At 40.0% G+C, this 22,982-nt stretch overlaps 1 protein-coding gene across 1 annotated transcript; it reads right to left on the reverse strand.

Annotated features, from left to right (window-relative positions):
- Positions 1-3,675: 3,675 nt before the first annotated feature.
- Positions 3,676-22,907, reverse strand: LOC143731914 (fibulin-7). Its single transcript, XM_077222519.1, has 7 exons — positions 22,740-22,907; positions 13,120-13,270; positions 12,853-13,026; positions 9,464-9,598; positions 6,149-6,286; positions 4,790-4,925; positions 3,676-4,328 (listed from the first exon to the last, which is right to left on the reverse strand). The coding sequence occupies exons 1-7, from the start codon at positions 22,800-22,802 to the stop codon at positions 3,968-3,970; spliced, it is 1,158 nt and encodes a 385-aa protein (XP_077078634.1). The 5' UTR covers positions 22,803-22,907; the 3' UTR covers positions 3,676-3,967.
- Between the last annotated feature and the right edge of the window lie 75 nt (positions 22,908-22,982).

Below are 22,982 nucleotides of genomic sequence, written 5' to 3' on the forward strand. Positions count from 1 at the left end.
AGCAAAAACCAATGAGGTTCATTCTCGTGTTACGCAGCACGTTTGAGCTTCAGCAAGAACCAATGAGGATCATTCTTGTTATGCAGCACGTTTGAGCTTCAGCAAGAACCAATGAGGATCATTCTTGTTATGCAGCACGTTTGAGCTTCAGCAAGAACCAATGAGGATCATTCTTGTTACGCAGCTCGTTTGAGCTTCAGCAAGAACCAATGAGGTTCATTCTTGTGTTACGCAGCTTGTTTGAGCTTCAGCAAGAACCAATGAGGTTCATTCTTGTGTTACGCAGCACGTTTGAGCTTCAGCAAGAACCAATGAGGTTCATTCTTGTGTTACGCAGCTTGTTTGAGCTTCAGCAAGAACCAATGAGGTTCATTCTCGTGTTACGCAGCATGTTTGAGATTCAGCAAGAACCAGTGAGGTTCATTCTTGTGTTACGCAGCACGTTTGAGCTTCAGCAAAAACCAATGAGGTTCATTCTCGTGTTACGCAGCACGTTTGAGCTTCAGCAAGAACCAATGAGGATCATTCTTGTTACGCAGCACGTTTGAGCTTCAGCAAGAACCAATGAGGATCATTCTTGTTATGCAGCACGTTTGAGCTTCAGCAAGAACCAATGAGGATCATTCTTGTTACGCAGCTCGTTTGAGCTTCAGCAAGAACCAATGAGGTTCATTCTTGTGTTACGCAGCTTGTTTGAGCTTCAGCAAGAACCAATGAGGTTCATTCTTGTGTTACGCAGCTTGTTTGAGCTTCAGCAAGAACCAATGAGGTTCATTCTCGTGTTACGCAGCATGTTTGAGATTCAGCAAGAACCAGTGAGGTTCATTCTTGTGTTACGCAGCACGTTTGAGCTTCAGCAAGAACCAATGAGGTTCATTCTCGTGTTACGCAGCATGTTTGAGATTCAGCAAGAACCAATGAGGTTCATTCTCGTGTTACGCAGCACGTTTGAGCTTCAGCAAGAACCAATGAGGTTCATTCTCGTGTTACGCAGCACGTTTGAGCTTCCGCATGAACCAATGAGGATCATTCTTGTGTTACGCAGCTCGTTTGAGCTTCAGCAAGAACTAATGAGGTTCATTCTCGTGTTACGCAGCACGTTTGAGCTTCAGCAAGAACCAATGAGGTTCATTCTCGTGTTACGCAGCACGTTTGAGCTTCCGCATGAACCAATGAGGTTCATTCTCGTGTTACGCAGCACGTTTGAGCTTCAGTAAGAACCAATGAGGATCATTCTTGTGTTACGCAGCACGTTTGAGCTTCAGTAAGAACCAATGAGGATCATTCTTGTTACGCAGCTTGTTTGAGCTTCAGCAAGAACCAATGAGGATAATTCTTGTTACGCAGCTTGTTTGAGCTTCCGCATGAACCAATGAGGTTCATTCTCGTGTTACGCAGCACGTTTGAGCTTCAGTAAGAACCAATGAGGATCATTCTTGTTACGCAGCTTGTTTGAGCTTCAGCAAGAACCAATGAGGATAATTCTTGTTACGCAGCTTGTTTGAGCTTCCGCATGAACACATGAGGTTCATTCTCGTGTTACGCAGCACGTTTGAGCTTCAGTAAGAACCAATGAGGTTCATTCTCGTGTTACGCAGCACGTTTGAGCTTCAGTAAGAACCAATGAGGATCATTCTTGTTACGCAGCTTGTTTGAGCTTCAGCAAGAACCAATGAGGATCATTCTTGTGTTACGCAGCTCGTTTGAGCTTCAGCAAGAACCAATGAGGTTCATTCTCGTGTTACGCAGCTAGTTTGAGCTTCAGCAAGAACCAATGAGGATCATTCTTGTTACGCAGCTCGTTTGAGCTTCAGTAAGAACCAATGAGGATCATTCTTGTTACGCAGCTTGTTTGAGCTTCAGCAAGAACCAATGAGGATCATTCTTGTGTTACGCAGCTCGTTTGAGCTTCAGCAAGAACCAATGAGGATCATTCTTGTGTTACGCAGCTCGTTTGAGCTTCAGCAAGAACCAATGAGGTTCATTCTTGTGTTACGCAGCTCGTTTGAGCTTCAGTAAGAACCAATGAGGATCATTCTTGTGTTACGCAGCACGTTTGAGCTTCAGTAAGAACCAATGAGGATCATTCTTGTTACGCAGCTTGTTTGAGCTTCAGCAAGAACCAATGAGGATCATTCTTGTGTTACGCAGCTCGTTTGAGCTTCAGCAAGAACCAATGAGGTTCATTCTCGTGTTACGCAGCTAGTTTGAGCTTCAGCAAGAACCAATGAGGATCATTCTTGTTACGCAGCTCGTTTGAGCTTCAACAAGAACCAATGAGGATCATTCTTGTTACGCAGCTCGTTTGAGCTTCAGCAAGAACCAATGAGGTTCATTCTTGTGTTACGCAGCACGTTTGAGCTTCAACAAGAACCAATGAGGTTCATTCTTGTTACGCAGCTCGTTTGAGCTTCAGCAAGAACCAATGAGGATCATTCTTGTGTTACGCAGCACGTTTGAGCTTCAGCAAGAACCAATGAGGATCATTCTTGTGTTACGCAGCACGTTTGAGCTTCAGCAAGATCCAATGAGGTTCATTCTTGTGTTACGCAGCACGTTTGAGCTTCAGCAAGAACCAATGAGGATCATTCTTGTGTTACGCAGCACGTTTGAGCTTCAGCAAGAACCAATGAGGATCATTCTTGTGTTACGCAGCACGTTTGAGCTTCTGCAAGAACCAATGAGGATCATTCTTGTTACGCAGCTCGTTTGAGCTTCTGCAAGAACCAATGAGGATCATTCTTGTTACGCAGCTCGTTTGAGCTTCAGCAAGAACCAATGAGGATCATTCTTGTGTTACGCAGCACGTTTGAGCTTCTGCAAGAACCAATGAGGATCATTCTCGTGTTACGCAGCACGTTTGAGCTTCTGCAAGAACCAATGAGGATCATTCTTGTGTTACGCAGCACGTTTGAGCTTCTGCAAGAACCAATGAGGATCATTCTTGTTACGCAGCTCGTTTGAGCTTCTGCAAGAACCAATGAGGATCATTCTTGTTACGCAGCTCGTTTGAGCTTCAGCAAGAACCAATGAGGATCATTCTTGTTACGCAGCTCGTTTGATTAAAAATGTGTTCATCATATACAGGCTTCTCTTCAGAAAATGTGGACTTTACCGCTCAAATAATTTGGTTAGTTTTACAATCAATTCATTAACTTTTTGAAGAGTCAAACTGGTAGTTGAGTAGCTGTCAATAAAGGGACAGAAATCTCTTCGATTTCATCAAAAAGATCTTCATTTGTGTTTTCGAAGATGAACGAAAGTTTTAGGGGGTTGGAACAACTTGAGGGTGAGTAAATTATGACAATTACAATTTTTGGGTGAACTAACCCTTTAATGTAGAAATGTCAAGGTGGAGATCTTAAGTCTCATGAAAAGACTGAAATATTTGAGGAAATGATCTTTATTTTGTAAAAATATGTAGTGAAGCAATTGTTTCAATGTCATGTGGTGCAACTCTCCAAAAACTACACAAGTGACAATTTTAAAAGTGTTTTTAAAAATAATACACATTCATAGTATAAAGAATTGTATTATTTACTTGATCTTACAACACATTTAAAGTCAGTAAATGCTATTCTTGAAAATTGTTTTTAAACCCATAAAACCAACTTGAATTAATTTATAAAAAAAACTGACATTTTCAAACTAAATTTTAATATATTATTGTCTCCGACTAAGTTATTTGTCCCAGAAATATTTTTTATGTGAAATGAAGTAATTTTTCCACATTTCAAAATTACATGTCATTGTCTTAACTTCAACACTGCATAAATGTTTCGGTCCAAATGCAAGGTTTTTGTTTCCTATTCTGTGGGCTTAAATTACTCCGACCATTCGTACGGTTTCTTTTGTCCTGGTAAATTGGCACCTCAGGAATAGTATAATAGTGCCTCTATCTCTCCTCGGCAGGGTCAGTCCCCAGTATCTCGCCTGTGAATGATTTCCCAGCACTGTCTTCTGCGACTCAGAAGCTGTATGGTGAAACAAAGACGGTGACTTTCGTGACGTATCGCCCAAGCAGAACCTTTCTTTCCATCTCGCTCATCTGGATGTCGACCTCGAGCGTGGCGGGCCCCTGGACGGGCTTCACCAGCACCAGCTGCCCCGTCTGTCTGCCGGCGCGCTGGACGCTGAAGTGCTGAACTCCAGCATGACCCAGCAGCCCAAAGCGCAGCACGTCGCCCAGCACACGGGCCGCAGACAGGCGGAAGAGCACGGTGGGCGCCGACATGTTGGACACCACCGCCATGAAGTGGAAGTTAACAGAGACCGGGGCCTGCAGACAGGACTCGTCTCCCTGGACACACGGGTTACGGTCACAACGCCTGGGTGGAGGAAGAGAACCAGAATAAGGCGCTGGGAAGCCAGAACAAACTTTAACCTGAAATGATGTCTTGGAAATATAGCAAGTCGGTCGGCACAGAGCAGTTAATCCAGACATTTAGATTTAAAACAAATGTGGAGCAAATTATAACTTAAGGAAAAAGAATGCTAGCATTGCTACAATGCTAAAAACACGTTTCCCATCTGTTGCTTTATAAAAATCCTTTTAGCTACACCAACTCGGTTTTCAAATCTGTCAGTATGAACTGAAATTGAGCTAGCATAGATAGTTTGTTTACATGTTTGTGTTGTTTTTCTGTCTTAATGCAGCCTTCGGATTAATTGTCTGATATGACTGTTTGTTTTGGTGTCTTCTGGAATAGGATCCTACAGCCAGCTCTTGAGACCCGCTCACCCTGAGATCAGTGCTAATTTGAGTGACGCTGGCAGTGCTGTAACTTACAGCGGTGAGGTTTTGATGTATGTGGCGTTGTGGAAGCGAGGACAGTCCACCGGCTCACAGCGATGACCTCCGTATGTGTTAACACACACCTGCTCACTGCTGCAGTTATGGCTCGCCCTCACACACTCGTCAATGTCTACACAAAGCACATGATAAAAACAACTTTTTATTTAAAAGGTTCCTTTTATCTACTGTGAAAATATTAGATTTTAGTTTTCCCATTTTTAAGTTAGTTGACTAAAGTAAGTTAGTTCATATCTTGGTCAATCTAGCTTTGATCTGAATCCTAGTGAGCGGTTTTACTAAGGCAGCATTTTAAGGAACTGTCTCAAGATGACGTTCACCTTATTTTGGGCAAAATCTACGGCCACATTGTATTCCCAGCATGCCCTGTAAAGACCTCAGCGGCTGCATTCAAGCCCACTTTTTTATGCCATTGCCTCCCTAACTTTGTTCAGTGTCGTTCACTTAGATGTACATCATTGCTTGCGTTGCATGAGCGCCCACTACTGGCCGAACCCTTGCAATGTGTTTAAATTGAGCTGTCTCGGCACTTGATCACTTGTGGGTCAATTAAGTGCGAGTCTGGTAGTTGCTGTTGTGACGTCACAACCGTGTTGCACGGTGGTCCATGGATCTGCCTGAACTGTACGTATTGAGTAGACTTGCTCCTTTGGTCAAAATCGAGGGGTCGAGTTTGTGTCCAAATAAACTTCCCTCGCCCACTTGACGAAGTTGAACGCACTTCGCAATGGTGGTGGGGATCCAGCCGAGAAGTGCTTAGGGAAGTTCACGAGTGCATGTCTAAAAGTGGAGTTAAACACGGTGAAGGAAACCATCCAAGATCGCAGACGTGTGTGAGAAAAACATAGTTTAATCAAAAAACCGTTGATTTAAATATCATTCAATATAATTAAAAAAAAACTTGTCTTGAGTATTTTGTTTATTCTCTCCATAAAGATTTCTTTAAAAACTTTACGATGAATCACATTACAAACTGTTTGGAAGCAGAAGATTATGGGTAATGTAGTTTTCCACTGGGAATCTGGCATATACATTATTGTTGTCACCTCTGAAACAATTTTCTATGGAGACAACGAATGGGGTTTTCGCCTGCTGTTGCGAATCCCCAGTGTTTCAACAGAAGTGCTATTTATGTGGCGTGTAGAACTGATGTAGAGCGTTACAAATCACTCCATCACTGAGGAACGTTGTATTTAGGATGCTGCCCTAGACAGCAGCTGCATCTGTGAGCAGCACACTAGATAGGCAGCACACTAGGTAATGAAACAGACCCTCTGTCGTTAGTTTAAGATGATTATACAGAAGCAGATAATGCAGGTTTGGTGATGAACGCACCATGGCAGCTCCTGCTATCGCGGCCCAGGCGGTATCCGGCGGGACACTGGCACCGGAAACTTCCAGCTGTATTCACACAGCTGTGCAAACACAGACGGCCAGGTGGAGTTAGGCGGAAGAGCTCGCATTCGTCAATGTCTGAAATGCACACACACACACACACACACAACCACAGCGCTGCTGTCATTTAACTCCTAATACGACTGCTGTTGCATTTGCAAATGAAAACTGTTCAAATATGAAACTCATTAATCATACATCAAACCTACCATGCTGTATTAATTAATTTCTGTTCTGTTTCATTTCATTCATGATCACACTGAATAATTTAGCATTTTAAAAATACATTTAATTGACCATTGGCTGACATGCTCTTTTATCACTGGCATGAGAGCCAGTAATAACACTGATGAATTACTGGAATAAGCTGATTTTCATGGTTACGGCAGGTATTATAGAAGCAAAAATTATAGTATAAATATCTTATTCATATATATATATATATATATATTCCTGCAATTATAGTTGATTAATATATATATATATATATAAATTGAAGAACACAATTATTTGTTATATTTAAGAAATAATCCAGTTGCGAGTCGTAAGACTAACATGCAGTGGTCCGAGCAGAAGTCTGGTCTGCCACTGATCAGGATTGTTCTCCTGTGGACTCTCGTCAGATACTGTACATGCTCTGTGTAATACTGGATACAGTCAGAGTTATGTTTCTGTGGCAAAGAAAAATAACCTTTCTGAGAGTTGATAGACAATCAATACTGAGTGTGAAACAATACTGGGCAAACAGATTAATTGATTGTAATGTTAATTCTGCTACATTGAGTTAACTCTATTTACTGATCCAAATATTTATTATTAATTATGAGTTCAAATTAATTATTCAAATTTCCCTTCAGCTAATTTGCTACTATATCTGTATATGTACTGTATGTTTATGTGTATATACATATATGTGTGTGTATGTATATGTACTGTGTAAATGTGTATATATACGTTGTAATCAAAACTATTCAACCCCCATTGCAAATCAGGTTTATTGCCAAAATGTACAGACTTTCAGCTGTTTGCAATGAACAAATCAAACAAAAGTAATTAAAATAGCTCAATACAAGACTCTTCGAACGGGTTTCCCCCAAAATCCAACTGAAAATGCGACTTTTAAAGTCCCTTTGTGGTGGAAATCAAGTTATTAATGTTGTTTATATGTGGTGTTTTTAATATGCTTTAAGACAAGCCATGTGTAAATTCATAAGTCGACAGCATTGCTGAGTATTTTCTGCTTAAAACTGCAGTGAACCAAAGACAGACTCAAAAACACGGTTTGAAATCGCTGGTGTTTCTGACGTCACAAACTACCTTGTAACCAGGGGTTACTGTATTGGTTACTGTATTGTTTTCCCTTGCCACTGTTCTATAGGGTCGGACTCGGCAGTCTTACAAAGATCAATAACCGGATTAGTTTTAACATTATGGAAACATTATCGACATTAAATATTCGTTCAAAATCACCGTGCATTAATACAGTATCTATACCCGAGAATGCTTTGACGCGTTTCCACAACACATGCCTAAGGGAACGTCTGCCAATTCCACCAACTGCGTTAAACGTAGCCTATAATTTTTATTATTTAAAATTACTTTTCAAATTCCAAAGCTTGTAGAAGGTTCCTATTGGCAATGCTGATCTGGTAGCCTTGAGTAAATTAACTAATCTATGAAAATGATTCATAAAACTCATCAGTTGAGCCTATGTTTACTTTCTTCGCTGACACAGACGAAAATGAAAAGACTATCAGTCAAAGTTCAGCTTTAGGAGGGGAAGAAATATGGACCAAAATAAAACCATTAAAATATCAAGTAAATAAGTATTGTGATTTGAGGTGCCACAGTGACACTCTTGTCCCAAACATTATTGCTATACCACGAAACTCAATATGTTGTCCCACGGTGAGTCATTTTTCCCTGTTGCACCTACACAAAATGTGACGGTTCCCCCACCTGCCAAATCCCACTTTAACCACTGCTTGTAACCAATCAGATCAACGTGTGATCGTCAACGAGTGGATCTCTGAGCTGACTGAGTGAGTGGAGGTGGGGCTCATTTGCATATTCATAGAACCACATTCTAAATGAGGCAAGGGTGTCGAGTTACATTCAAGATATTTTAAGGCATGAAAAAATGTTTTTCACAGGAAAAAACGTTTAAATATGTCATTTTGGTAATCAAAGATGAGTTTTAAGGGATAAAATTATTAACATCAGGGCGACTTTAATGACTTCTGCAGTCTCAAAATTGTTCAACCCATTCATGCCAAGCATCTTTAGTACTTAGTATAACACCCTTTTGCTGTTATGGATTTCCTGATACTTCATTAAATCCATCTCTCCTTCCACACGCTGCAGGTTTCCAGTGCCGGCGGATATAAAGCAGCCCAGAGCATCACTGATCCATCATGCTGAACTGTAGACCGTGTTCATTTCAGCTTATGAAACTTCTGTGGCTTTCTTATTTATATGATTTTGAGCACTTTTGGGTCAGTAGTGGTGTACGTCGTTGAGTATATGCGTTTAGTACAGGCCTTACTATGCAAGCTGAGACCTCAGTGTCACCAAGTCTTGCTGCAGGTCTTTTTCAGGCACTCGAGGGTTTATCTGAACCTGACTTCTCAGAAATCTGGTTGCAGCCGTTGATAGCTTCCTTTCTCTGCCCTGTCCAGGTAGTGTAACCACTGTTCCTTCAACTCTGAACTTGCACACTTCGCTTCCAATGGTGTCTCTAGGAACATTTACTGCATTCGCTCTTTTTGTGTCCTGTTCCTTGCTTGTGAAGGGTGATGGTATCTTCTCTTAACTTTTTGGAGCATTATTTTGACTTTGTCACGTTTGACTGCATGTTAGAAATATGGCTCTCAACAAACATCGCCAGTTCAGATATTTCATGTGTTCTAGCTCAAGCACACCTGGTGCAACTAATGAAGCCCTTGATTAGTGAGATAACACCTGTTTTGCAGATTTGTGCTGTTGTGATGGACTCTATTCAGGGGGTTGAATAATTTTTAGACTGCAGAAGTCATTGAAAGTTTCATTTTCAGTTGAATGTGGGGAAACCACTTGAAACATTTTTTGTGTTGAGCTATTTCAATTACTTTTGTTCGATTTGTTCATTGCAAACAGCTGAAAGTCTGTAAATTTTGTAAATAAACCTGATTTGCAATGAATCATTTTAATAACAACGGTATGCAGTGTGTTAGAGTGTGTGTTGTGAGTGCGTGTGTGTCTGCGTGCGTGTGTGACCTGTGCACAGTGTGTTGTTGTGGCTGGAGATGCTGAACCCCGGCTCACAGCTGCAGTGACTGGAGCCCAGGAACTGGATGCAGTGCGACGGCCTCTCAGACGCGGATCCGTCAGTGTTTACAGGGGTGTCCACAACTGAGACCACACAAATAGAAGACAAACTGAAATGGCCCCACATCAGCACAACAGAACACTGGAATGAACTTCATTCACTAAACCAGTGTGTGACTGTTTAAGGCCCCGTCCACACTACTGCGTTTTCGTTTAAAAACGGAGACCTTTTGCTACGTTTGCACCTCCCGTCCACACTAAAACGGGAAAAACGAAGACCCAAAACGGAGAAGTTTAGAAACGCTGCAGCTCCGTTTTTCGTTTTGAATCTCCGGAGGGCGTTTTAGTGTAGACGGGACAAAACGGAGGAGTTTAGAAACGATGACGTAGAAGGTCACGCTCGGCTCTATGATTGGGTGTCATCACCCATGACGTATCCTTCCCTGATTCGTCAGCCACCCATCACATGTCCCGTCACCGGAAGAAAACAAACAAAAACATCCTGGACTACGTAGCTGATGTTAGTGAGTGCAACATGGATAACGAATTACAAGCGTTACTGACTTTGATGTCTTTGTTAGCAGCTGTTGTGCAAGCAAATTCTGCATTTTACAATGCTATAACTGCCTACATGCGCCGGAGGCAAACTATTATTCGAGCGATCTATGACAATTCCCGTGTGCAGCGGCGGTCCATGAAAAGAAATCTCTGGTCTTCGACATTTTCTAATCTTTGCAGAGGTAGCTAACGTTACTTGCTTCCTCGTCAAATCTGAGGAATAGTCCATCCGTTTCCTGTTTACACCGGCACGCGCATGCACAGTGTTGGAGAATGGTCACGTGATCCGAGTTTTCAGTCGTTTTAATGTGGACGGAGATCAATTCTAATACGCAGCTAAAACGCTGGTGTGGACGGAGATCGTTTTCGTTTTAATTCTCCGTTTTTAAACGAAAACGCAGTAGTGTGGACGGGGCCTAAGTAAGAGAGTTGTTAAAAGGATTTGCACACATTATCCGGCTTGTGTTTAATGAAAAGGTAGAAAGGGTTGCTTTGAATTAAAGCAGGTTTTATAAACTATTTGCACAAAAAATGCTCAGCTTGTGTTTAATGAATGATTCTTAAATTGTTTTAAATGTGCACATGAAAAGATTTTATGAATAATTTATTCATGAAACCAAAGAGGAAGGAATGCCTGAGTAAAGCATAAATTATTGTTAAACTGAATGTAATAATTTATGCCAGAGGTTTTACGAAGGATTTACACTAATTTGTTTGGCTCGTGTTTCACAAATAAGGCATAAACCGTTATACTGAATTGAATGCAAAAATTTATGCAAAAGATTTAATGAATAATTGATCTTGTGTTTCATGAATGATGCGTACATTGTTACACTTGACAATTAATGCCAAAGGGTTTTATGAAGGAATTACACAGATTTTTTTGCTCATGTTTTATAAACGAGGCGTTTATTTTTGCAATTAATTCAATGTTTTTGCTAAACGTTTTACAAAAAAATTTATACTATTTTGTTCAGCTTCTGCTTCATAAATTAAGTGTATTTTTTTTGTTTATTTGAACGCAACAATTTATGCAATATTTTTTGGCTTGAATTTCATGAATAAGCCATAAATTGATACATTAAATTGAATGCAACAATTTAAACAAGGTTTTTCAGATTTGTTCTGCTTGTTACACTGAATCAAACAATTTCACCAAACGAGATTCACAAACAATTTACACTTTTACACAATTTAAACTTATATTTCTGAAGTCTAGACCTGATATGATATGATCATATGATATGAAATATGACCAAGGCGGTTATATGATTTCATGTATAAAGACCCATATATTACTGTGGACAATTAATATTACAAATGTGTAAAATATTTAGTTTCTATGACATTTCTACTCAGTGCAGTGCTGAACTCTTATATAGAAAAGTTAGATGTATTTTATTCATTTATTTACTTTCAATCAAATAATTTTAATTTAAGTCTTTTTAATTTTAGTCAAATTTAATTTTACCAAACTTTTTTTTATTTTAATCAGTTTGTTCATTTATTTACTTATTTAGTTTAATCTTATTTTTATGCTTATTTTCTTAACATTTCGTAATTTAGTTTTGTCCAATTTATTTTATTTAGCTACATGAAACTTTATTTGTAATGATTTTGTATTTATTTAAAAAAAAAATCTAAATATAGAAATAACTAAATAAATCATTTTAGTTCTCAATTTTTTATTTTTATCAAATGTTTTTTTATTTAAAAATTGTTTATTTATTTGAATAAATTTATTTTAAGCTAACATAGGCTATTAATTCATTATTTATTTATTTACAATTTGATTTATTTAAATTTTTTGTTCATTTTAATCAAATGGTTTTTATTTAAAATTGTATTAATTTTAAACAATTTATTTTAATCTAACATTTACGTACAATTTTATTTATTTTAATCAAATTTCTTTCATTATTTTTACACTGCTTTTCCATGGACTTGCACTGGACCCTGAGGGTGTCTGGAGCCCAGTTTGAAAACCCCTGGTCTGGACCAAGCGTGCCGCACAAGCCCTGAAAAGTGAAGCCAAAGCGTCTCGATCGCCCCCCGGTGACCGGTCCTAGTATAGCTCATAAACCCCGCCTCCCCGTGTAATTCAACGGGACATGAGACCAATTAAACAATTAAATTACACTTCACATATCTTTTTTCCAAAGATAGTTTCTGTCATTTACTGTAGTTTCCATCACGCTGATGTAATTTCAAGTGTTTGTTTTTAAAATAAGTTTGTTTTTAGTTAGTTATTTGATGCTATAAAAACGGAGCTGTGGCGTACATGATAGACAGCTGTGATTGACAGGTTCTCTGAGCGAAGTGCTCACTGAAGCAACAACGGACTTTTTCTCTGCATCTTTGGAGGACTGAGGAGATTGGAGGTTTAAATTTAATATCTAAATTTCTATAATTAATTATTTCACACCGACATAATGGGTTATTCTGCAGCAGAGGCGTGAGCTTGTGATTGATTTGCGAGAGAGAGGGCGGGACCAGAGCGGGACGATGATTTCGTGGCTTTACTTCCTGCTCACTACTGCGCATGTCTGGTCCCGAAATCGCAACTGCGCAGACTCAAGTCCCAAGATGTCAGCGCCATATCGGGACAATGGCGGCTTCACTTCTCGCCAATGGAAGAGAGCGAAGGGGCGTCGTCCATCTTTTTTTACAGTCTATGTTCTAGACATTCATGTGTAAAACATCGGCTACATACTAAGTACTGATGTCAGAGTGTAGTGTGAGTGTGAATGACAGGTAAAGTGTGTGTGCAGTAGTCGTACCCCTGCAGGACGGCTTTGCTCCGCTCCAGCTCCGCGACTCCAGGCAGACTCTGGTCTCCGGCCCCGTCCGCTCAAAGCCAGGGCTGCACACGAAGTGGACCTCGTGTCCCGACTCAAACACACTCCCGAGGACCCGGCCGTTAGCCAGCGGTTCAGGAGGAGGACAGGCCGAGACTGGGAACGAGACGAGCAGTTCCTACAGCCTGTACTTCAACATTGACATGGTGTAAAGGACAGTGGTCTGTGTTGGGCCGTGGCGCTGCTGACCTGTGCTGCTGTGTTTGGCTGTGCTGTTCTGCAACAGGCCCAGTTTCTTGCGGAGGCTCCGCAGACTCTGTAGGAAGGACGTCTCGTGGGCCGAGAGGAGCTTCTGTACCTGCCGAAGAGCGTTCAGCACCTCCGTTCCACTGCGACAGGCCTGAGCAATCAAACACAGAAACACACAACACCAGCTCAAAACATATGAGGAACGGCTAATCACTCACATAATTATCTGTAGATAGTTTTATTAGACTTATAATATTTCTCTTAAAATATAAAAAGATAAATACTAAAATATAATATATATATATATATATATATATATACACACACACACACACACACACACACACACACACACAGAGTGCATCTGGAAAGTATTCACAGCGCTTCACTTTTTCCACATTTTTTTATGTTACAGCCTGATTCCAAAACTGATTAAATTAATTATTTTCCTCAAAATTCTACAAATAATACCCCATAAAGACAATGTGAAAGAACTTTGTTTAAAAAAAACGTTGCAAATTTAATAAAAATAAAAAACGGAAAAATATCACATGTCCATAAGTATTCACAGCCTTTGCCATGACACTCAAAATTGAGCTCAGGTGCATCCAGTTTACACTGATCATGCTTGAGATGTTTCTGCAACTTGTTTGGAGTTCACCTGTGGTAAATTCAGTTTATTGTACATGATTTGGACATAACTTGTACCGTGCCAGCCTTTTAGTCTAGGGGTAATAGGCATAGCCATAAATTATGGATAGAGAGAGAGCACAGGAACTTTTTGTCTCCAGCCCCAGTAACACACATCCAGAAAGAATGAACTTAAGTTGGTGTTTATTGAATCAAAAGAATATAAACTGGAAACATAAGTTCCAGGAGGGGGCAAAGGCCAACACAACAAACGAAAAGGTGTCTATTTTAACCATAACTTACCTATACATTAACAAAAATTAAAACAAATGAACTTGCCTATCTCCCTGACTACACATAACCAGGAGAAAACAAGGTTTCTAATGGCAACCTCCCAACAAGTTTCCTTAAAAGAAGACCTTAAATTCTGAACAAAGGTGTAAATGTAACTGGGAGCCAGTGTAAAGACCTGCACACTGGTGTGATGTGTTTATGTTTTCTGGTTCTGCTCAGCGTTCTGTATGAGCTGCAACTGTCTTATGGTGTTTTTGGGAAGGCCAGTGAGAAGTCCATTACAATAATCCACCCTGCTGGTGATGAAAGCATGCACAAGTTTCTCTAAGTCTTGACTGGAAACAAAGCATCTAATTCTTGCAATATTTTTCAGGTGACAATATGCTGATTTAGTTATTGCTTTGACATGACTACTGAAACGAAGGTCTGACTCCAGAGACACACCCAGATTCCTGACTTGATTTTTAGTTGTTTGACCCCTAGACTGAAGGTATGCGTTCACCTTGAGAACTTCATCTTTGTTTCCAAACGCAATGACTTCAGTTTTGTCTTTGTTTAACTGAAGAACATTTTGGCACATCCAACTGTTTACTTCATCAATGCATTGGAACAGGGAGTCAATGGGGCTGTAATCGTTAGGCGATAGGGATAAGTAGAGCTGTGTGTCGTCTGCATAGCTGTGGTAAGAGATTTGGTTATTTCTCATTATTTGGCTCATTGGGAGCATGTATAGGTTGAATAGGAGTGGCGCAAGAATTGAGCCTTGAGGGACTCCGCATGTCATGGATGTCCACTCAGACTTATGGTCTCCTATACTCACATAATAACCTCTCCCTACCAAGTATGACCTGAACCATTTTAGGACTATCCCAGAAAGCCCGACCCAGTTTTCCAGCCTGTCAAGAAGTATGTTGTGATCGACAGTGTCAAATGCAGCACTGAGGTCGAGTAGTACCAGCACTGATAATTTGCTTGTATCAGTATTCAAGCGAATATCGTTTATTATCTTTATGAGCGCTGTCTCTGTGCTGTGGAGCGGTCGGAAACCAGATTGAAAATTGTCAAAGTATCCATTCGAGCTTAAGAATTTGTTCAGCTGATTGAAGACAACTTTTTCAATGATCTTGGCTATGAAAGGAAGATTTGAGATCGGTCTATAGTTGTTTAATATGGTTTTATCCAGATTGCTCTTTTTCAGGAGGGGCTTGACAACTGCAGTTTTCAGGGAGTTTGGAAGAAGTGAGGAGTTTACCACTTCTAGGAGATCTGCTTCTAAGCAGTTTAACACACTTTTGAAAAAGGAGGTGGGGAGTGTGTCCAGGTTGATGTTTTAAGGTGCTGTACTGTTTCTTCTAAAATGTTACCATTCATTTCTTCGAAATCAGACATAGTGACTACTTTCTCAGGTTGTGGTCTGATCTGTCTGACACCAGCGCAACTCAAGGATGAGCTGATCACCTTTCTGATATTATTGATTTTCTCAGAGAAGAAAGAAGCAAACTCACTGCACTTGCTGTCTGAGAGCATTTCACTGGGAATCTGGCTTGGGGGGTTTGTCAGTCTCTCTACAGTAGCAAAAAACTTTTTACGTGTGTTATTTATGTTTCTGTTTATAATATTTGAGAATAAAGTCTGTCTAGATTTGCCTAGTTCCACATTGAAAGCACGAAGAGTGTCTTTATAGATGTTATAATGAGTTATATTATATGAGTTAATGAGTTATATATACAAGTTTTGTCTTCCGCCACATGCGCTCTGCTTTTCTGCATTGTCTTTTCATATTTTGCACTGCTGTTGAGTTTCTCCAAGGTGCTTTTTGCCTGCCATTCTTCTTCCTGACTTTCACAGGAGCAATATCATCAATTATACTTATAAGTTTTGAGTTAAAAGAATCAAGGAGAAAGTCAACAGAGTCCACAGATATGCTTGGTGTTAAAGATATGGTTCTCATTTAAGCATCTCTTCTTGACAGACACAGATCTAGCTTCAATAGTAGGAGAGATCAATATATCAAAGAAAATACTGAAATGAGAGCTGATTTTAGAGAGGCATTAAAACTATTAACCTTATCATGTACAGTAGGTATTTCATTCAAAGACTCAGATGCCCTTTATCATGTGTAGGTCCATTGACATGTTATGTAAAATTAAAAGAATTTAAAACCTCTAAAAACTCCACTGCTTTACGATCAGCTTTGTAATCGACATGAATATTAAAATCACCAACAATCAGGATTTTTTTATTATAGTTGGTAACAGAGTTAAAAGTTAAGAAAACTCGGATATAAAGCACAACCCGTGCTTAGGAGGTCGATATATAATAAAAACGAAACATTTACTTTCTAATATTTCTATTGCTAAATACTCAAATGTAGTAAAATCTTTGATAACAATCTCTTTACAGGCCAGTGACGGCAAAAATATATAGCGGCTACTCCGCCACCCCTCTTGCAACAGCAAACCTTTTGAAAAAAACGTATAAGCTGGTGGGCATGCCTCGATAAGAGATATTGTCCCATTTTGATCAAGCTAGGTTTCCGTTAAAAACATCAGATTTAACTGTTTCTCAAATAAAATATCATAAATAAGAAATGTTTTCCATGTAATTGATCTTATATTAAAAAGTGCCATCTTGAACCTGTCTGTCAAAGAAGCCTTAAAGGAATTATTTGAATCCTTTCTCACTATCGATACCAAATTTGATTTTCTCCGATGATTGTTTCGTCTATTTGTATTGTTCCTGGAGGAGACAACAACTTCAATGTTATTAACCGGCTTGCATCCCAGTTCTAAATTCAGAGGTTTCAAGATGTGGCTTCTTACAGGGATGCTACATACGGTACTTGTCATAAATTGTCCAATGCTGTTTTTATGTTTCTCGAGAAGAAGTATGCTCCATTCTACTTGGATGCATACCGTCTGCACGATAAAATCACGCTCTCTCCCTGAAGAGATTCCAATTGTTAATGAAACCCAAGTTCTGCATCTTGCAGAATGATTCTAGCCAGTTATTTAATGCAAAAAGTCTGCTGAAGTATTCATTACCTCTTCTGTATGTTGGCAGTGGTCCGGAGATTAAAATCCTTGTTCCCGGTGATGTGTTGCGCACAGCTTCCACCAGTTCATTAAAATCCTTTTTCAGAATTTCTGATTGTCGCAGTCTAATGTTATTCACACCAGCATGCAGAACAACTGTGTCCACTTTTTTTGTCATGGTTTAAAACCGTTGGGATGTGGACAGCAATGTCAATTACCCGAGCTCCCGGAAAGCAATGTTTTTTGCACAGTAGTGTGATTTGTCTGAACTTCTAAATGTCGGGTAACAGAGTCCCCAATGATAAGCGTTTTACCGGGTCAAGAAAGTGACGGCAAAGTCGTAGCATTTGGAGATCTGAGTGCCTCAAATCCATTAATCGTAGTGAGGTCAAACTTCGGGATTGTTGAAGTTAATGTCCTGGCTCTAAACTGGGATTTCCTCCGTTGGTATAGCCAAGGTCCATTGTATGAAGGAGCAGGTGTATAACAAACCTGAGCCGTCTTTATCCGAGGTGCATTCCTTTCATGAATGAAAATCCCCGGTGTAGATGTTGATGGTGCTTCAAAGCGGTTCTCCCATGAAGTATCCATGACACAGGAAGTTTCCAACAAAGTTTTCCGTTCACATAGCTTTGAATGCTTCTCCAGTAGCCATTGTATTTGTGTTTGTACGACTGAAAGTTGGTCCTCAATTGAACGTACCTCAAGATCTATTTGTGCAATTGAGCAAAACTCCGTCTCCGACTCGCAACACAGCCACGCCATTGCTGACGCCATTGCTAATACCGAATGTTGCCGGTATTCACATATTACCATGAGTTTAGACAGTTGGAAAAAGAAGAGAAGTTGTTGTTTTTCCTCTCTCTGTGGTGTGGCGTCCACCCTCTGGCTGTGTCTTCATACTCCGTCATTGGAGCCAGGTGATATGTAACAGGCAGCAGATTAGATGGGTTTGCCGTCCGGCTTGAGAAGACCTTAGACTTTCTTACATGTAATAGAACAGAAATAGAGAAAGATACAGGCACACTGGGTTCCCGCTTGTTCTGTAAACATTTGAGTACTTGTTCTGTAAACAAAAGTTACTGTTATCATAGCAGGGACCGACACATATCCCTGAGAGCTGGTGTCAGTTGTGTGTGGTTCACCTCGAGCCGCTGGAGGAGGGTGTGGGCCCTGGCGCTGTGGCAGAGGCCGAAGAGCTCTCACAGGAGGAGGGGGAGGGCGTGCTAGCCTTTGTAAGGCCCTTGTAAGGCCCTTAGCCTTTGGTCGCCCTTGTAATATGCTGTCCTGGTTTCCCTGGCTGTTTTCCAGAAAGTCGTCCTTGGGTGCTGAATCTTGGAGCAGTTCTAATATGTCACAGTCTGTCTGTGGTGAGCTCTGTGGGCAGGGCTCAGCTGAGATTGTGTCCGTGAGCAGAGGTTGTTGTGGCTGAGTGGTGTTATCATTGTCCTTGTGTGATGTGTCAACCGTATGTCCATTCAGGTGCTGAAGTGAAATCCTGTGGTCATTCATACTGTATCCAGGTGTGTGTGTGCCATTCAGGTTGAGTGGATTGGCACATACTGCAGAAGGAAATCTGAGGGAGAAGTAGATATTGTCCTTAAGAACTCTTGAACCAAGTTTCTTTGGGTGGTGGCCATCCTGTTGAAACAGTTGCCTCGGACTCCAGAAAAGATTGAAGTTTTCAATGAAGTTCACTCCTTTTATATTGCAGGTTTTTTCCAGCCATGTATTAAGCCCAAGAAACCGTTAAAACCTGTTTGTTCCTCTTGCTGGGAGTGGTCCACTGATGAATGTTTGAACTTTCAGACTTTTAATGGTTTCAAAAAGCTTAAGAAGTTCTGACTGCTCTTTATGAATATCGTTCTTCCCAACATGAATGATGAGCCGATTTGAAGTCTTATGTTTCATCAGAATGTTGTGAAGTTCCCAGTTTACCCAGAAGTTGTTGCTTGTGGAAGGCAGCACGTAGTTGTATCCCTGCTACTAATGTGCCTGATTATGGAGTCGCCCACTAACAGAGTCCTGGGCGCGGCTGCGCTCTGAGTTGAGTGCCGCTGTCTGCTCAACCTTGAGCCCCAGTTAGCATCAGTGTTATCTACAGGCTTATTCAGTCTGTGTTTGATCACATTCATCTCGTTTAGGGATTCCTCATCTACATTCATTAATAATTCAAAACTGTTCTCAAGATGTATAGGCGGTGGTAAGAGACCAGTGTTTGCAATCCTTGTCAGAGCCGTATCTGGGGTAGAGGATGCTACTGCAGCAATATGTGATGCTTGTGACAATCTGATGTCTCGAGTGCCTTTGGGTCTCGCTCCCTGTTTTGTAAGTCAAACGGTTTGTTTCTCTACACTCAGTATGGCCTGTCTAGGAGCACTAGATTCATAGGATTTACTGGCTGTAAGCTGAGGGCGTCCATGACGAAGCTCTGTTGTGTGTTTCCATCTGGTTTGGTGGTCCCATAAGTAACTTTTTTTCAAGAACTGCAATCCTGTGTAAAAGTCTGTGGCAGTCAGAGCAGCAAGTAGATTCTAGAAGAGGCATTTTCTTTCTTCTCCTTTTGAATGTACACAGCTGTGTTTTCCCTTCTTCGGGAGGTAAGCTGATGGCAGTGGGAGGCTGGTCGGATAGGAAACCCGGTTTTTTGTAGTAATCTTCCAGTTACAAAAGTTTCTAGTTTTTACATTGATGCCAAGCTATGTCGATTTAGCAGTGTGCCGATTTGCTGAAGTTAAAATTAGGAGATAAAATATAAAAGCAATAGAGCAAGGTTCGGAGCAGTAAGTAAGAGCGTCCGAACAGTAGCTGAGCAGGAAGCAGTGGTGTTGTGTGGTGCAGTGGTGTTGTGTGGTGCAGTGGTGTTGTATGGTGCAGTGGTGTTGTATGGTGCAGTGGTGCTGGCCAGAGCCCAGACTTGAACCCGATTGAACATCTCTGGAGATCTGAAAAAGGCTGTTCACCGACGTTCCCCATCCAACCTGATGGAGCTTGAGAGGTTCTGCAAAGAAGAATGGGAGAAACTGCCCAAAAACAGGTGTGTAGAATCATACTCAAAAAGACTTGAGGCTGTAATTGGTGCCAAAGGTGCTTCAACAAAGTATTGAGCAAAGGCTGAGAATATGTATGTACATATGATTTTTTCCGTGTTTTTTATTTTTAATAAATTTGCAAAGATTTCAAACAAACTTCTTTCAGATTGTCATTATGAGGTGTTGTTTGTAGAAGTTTAAGGAAAATAATAAATGTAATCAATTTTGAAATAAGGCTGTAACATAACAAAATGTGGAAAAAGTGAAGCACTGTGTATACTTTCCGGATGCACTGTATATACAGGTGCTGGTCATATAATTAGAATATCATCAAAAAGTTGATTTATGTCAGTAATTCCATTCAAAAAGTGAAACTTGGATATTATATTAATTCATTACACACAGACTGATATATTTCAAATGTTTATTTCATTTAATTGTGATGATTAAAACTGACAACTAATAAAAATCCCAAATTCAGTATCTCCGAAAATTTTAATATTACTTAAGACCAATACAACAAAAGGATTTTTAGAAATGTTGGCCAACTGAAAAGTATGAACATGAAAAGTATGAGCATGTACAGCACTCAATACTTAGTTGGGGCTTCTTTTGCCTGAATTACTGCAGCAATGTGGCGTGGAATGGAGTCGATCATGTCTGTGGCACTGCTCACGTGTTATGAGAGCCCAGGTTGCTCTGATAGTGGCCTTCAGCTCTTCTGCATTGTTGGGTCTGGCGTATCGCATCTTCCTCTTCACAATACCCCATAGATTTTCTATAGGGTTAAGGTCAGGCGAGTTTGCTGGCCAATTAAGAACAGGGATACCATGGTCCTTAAACAAGGTACTGGTAGCTTTGGCACTGTGTGCAGGTGCCAAATCCTGTTGGATCTGCATCTCCATAAAGTTGGTCATCAGCAGGAAGCATGAAGTGCCCTAAAACTTCCTGGTAGACGGCTGCATTGACCTTGGACCTCAGAAAACACAGTGGACCAACACCAGCAGATGACATGGCACCCCAAACCATCACTGACTATGGGAACTTTACACTGGACTTCAAGCAACGTGTATTCTGTGCCACTCCTCTCTTCCTCCAGACTCTGGGACCTTGATTTCCAAAGGAAATGCAAAATTTACTTTCATCAGAGAACATAACTTTGGACCACTCAACAGCAGTCCAGTCCTTTTTGTCTTTAGCCCAAGCAAGACGCTTCTGACGCTGTGTCATGTTCATGAGTGGCTTGACACAAGGAATGCTACAGCTGAAACCCATGTCTTGCATACGTCTGTGCGTGGTGGTTCTTGAAGCACTGACTCCAGCTGCAGTCCACTCTTTGTGAATCTGCCCCACATTTTTGAATGGGTTTTGTTTCACAATCCTCTCCAGGGTGCGGTTATCCCTATTGCTTGTACACTTTTTTTCTACCACATCTTTTCTTTCCCTTCGCCTCTCTATTAATGCGCTTGGACACAGAGCTCTGTGAACAGCCAGCCTCTTTAGCAATGACCTTTTGTGTCTTGACCTCCTTGTGCAAGATGTCTTTTGGACAGCTGTCAAGTCAGCAGTCTTCCCCATGATTGTGTAGCCTACAGAACTAGACTGAGAGACCATTTAAAGGCCTTGAGGTGTTTTGAGTTAATTAGCTGATTAGAGTGTGGCACCAGGTGTCTTCAATGTTGAACCTTTTCACAATATTCAAATTTTCTGAGGTACTGATTTTGGGGTTTTTCATTAGTTGTCAGTTATAATCATCAAAATTAAAAGGAATGAACACTAGAAATATATCAGTCTGTGTGTAATGAATGAATATAATATCCAAATTTCACTTTTTGAATTGAATTACTGAAATCAATCAACTTTTTGATGATATTCTAATTATATGACCAGCACCTGTATATATATATATATGTATATATATATATATATGTGTGTGTGTGTGTGTGTATGTGTTCATGTGCATTTTACAGAAGAATGCAAAGTCCGTTCCAAACAAAGTTTAAGGCTATTCTGAGCTTCATTACCCTGTCATTTGGATTGTTCACTGCAAATCTGGTTAGTCTTGGACTAGATCTACTCTGTGTTTTGGGAAAATTTAAGAGCCTGGTGTTAAAACCAAAGGCAAACACCACAGCGGTTTCACAGTGTGAAAAAAATATTTGCAGACTGAGCTGGAAGATTTTTTCAAGTGAGAATCATGATGTTTATGAACAGAGCTTAACAGGAACTTTGTTATGATTACTAAACTCATTGATATGCTATTGTTTAACATATATTTAAAATGTTGAGTATTCAGCATTAGGCCCTGGAGAACCGGAATAATATATTAAATGATTAAGTATTTTGATTAATAGACTATCATATTCATATTCATTCTTATATTTATATTGATTTTCGTAATAAAATGTATAATATTTAAATAAAATAAAATAAATATTATTGTTAAAATCATTAAATGATGAAATATTTTATAGGCCAAATATATTATAATAGATTATTATTATTATTATTATTATTATTATTATTACTATTACTATTATTATTATTAATGAATACAAAAGCTTTTTTAAGATCGTTTTCTGTTTCTGTTGATGGTTAGACTATACCCTATTGTTTTAAAGTTACTTACTTGCCCCTGAGGTGTGAAGAGTTGGCTTGTAAAAATTATCATGCAAATAAATACCACCTTCATCCTTAAAACAAAAGTCCTCAAAATCTTTTGAGGAATGTCAGAAAACTCGAGATTGCTGTTATTCTTCCAGTGTAGAATAGATCCAGTGCGAGTCCTGACTGAACATCTATGCTGTCTTTGCTTGTTTTGAGAAGATGTTTTCAACCCGCCCTTCAGATCAGAGCGCGCTCAAATCAGCAC

The sequence above is a fragment of the Siphateles boraxobius genome, unplaced genomic scaffold, assembly GCF_051911475.1.
Source record: "Siphateles boraxobius isolate OS27281-9 unplaced genomic scaffold, OSU_SipBor_1 88, whole genome shotgun sequence".
NCBI classification, from domain to species: Eukaryota; Metazoa; Chordata; class Actinopteri; order Cypriniformes; family Leuciscidae; genus Siphateles; species Siphateles boraxobius.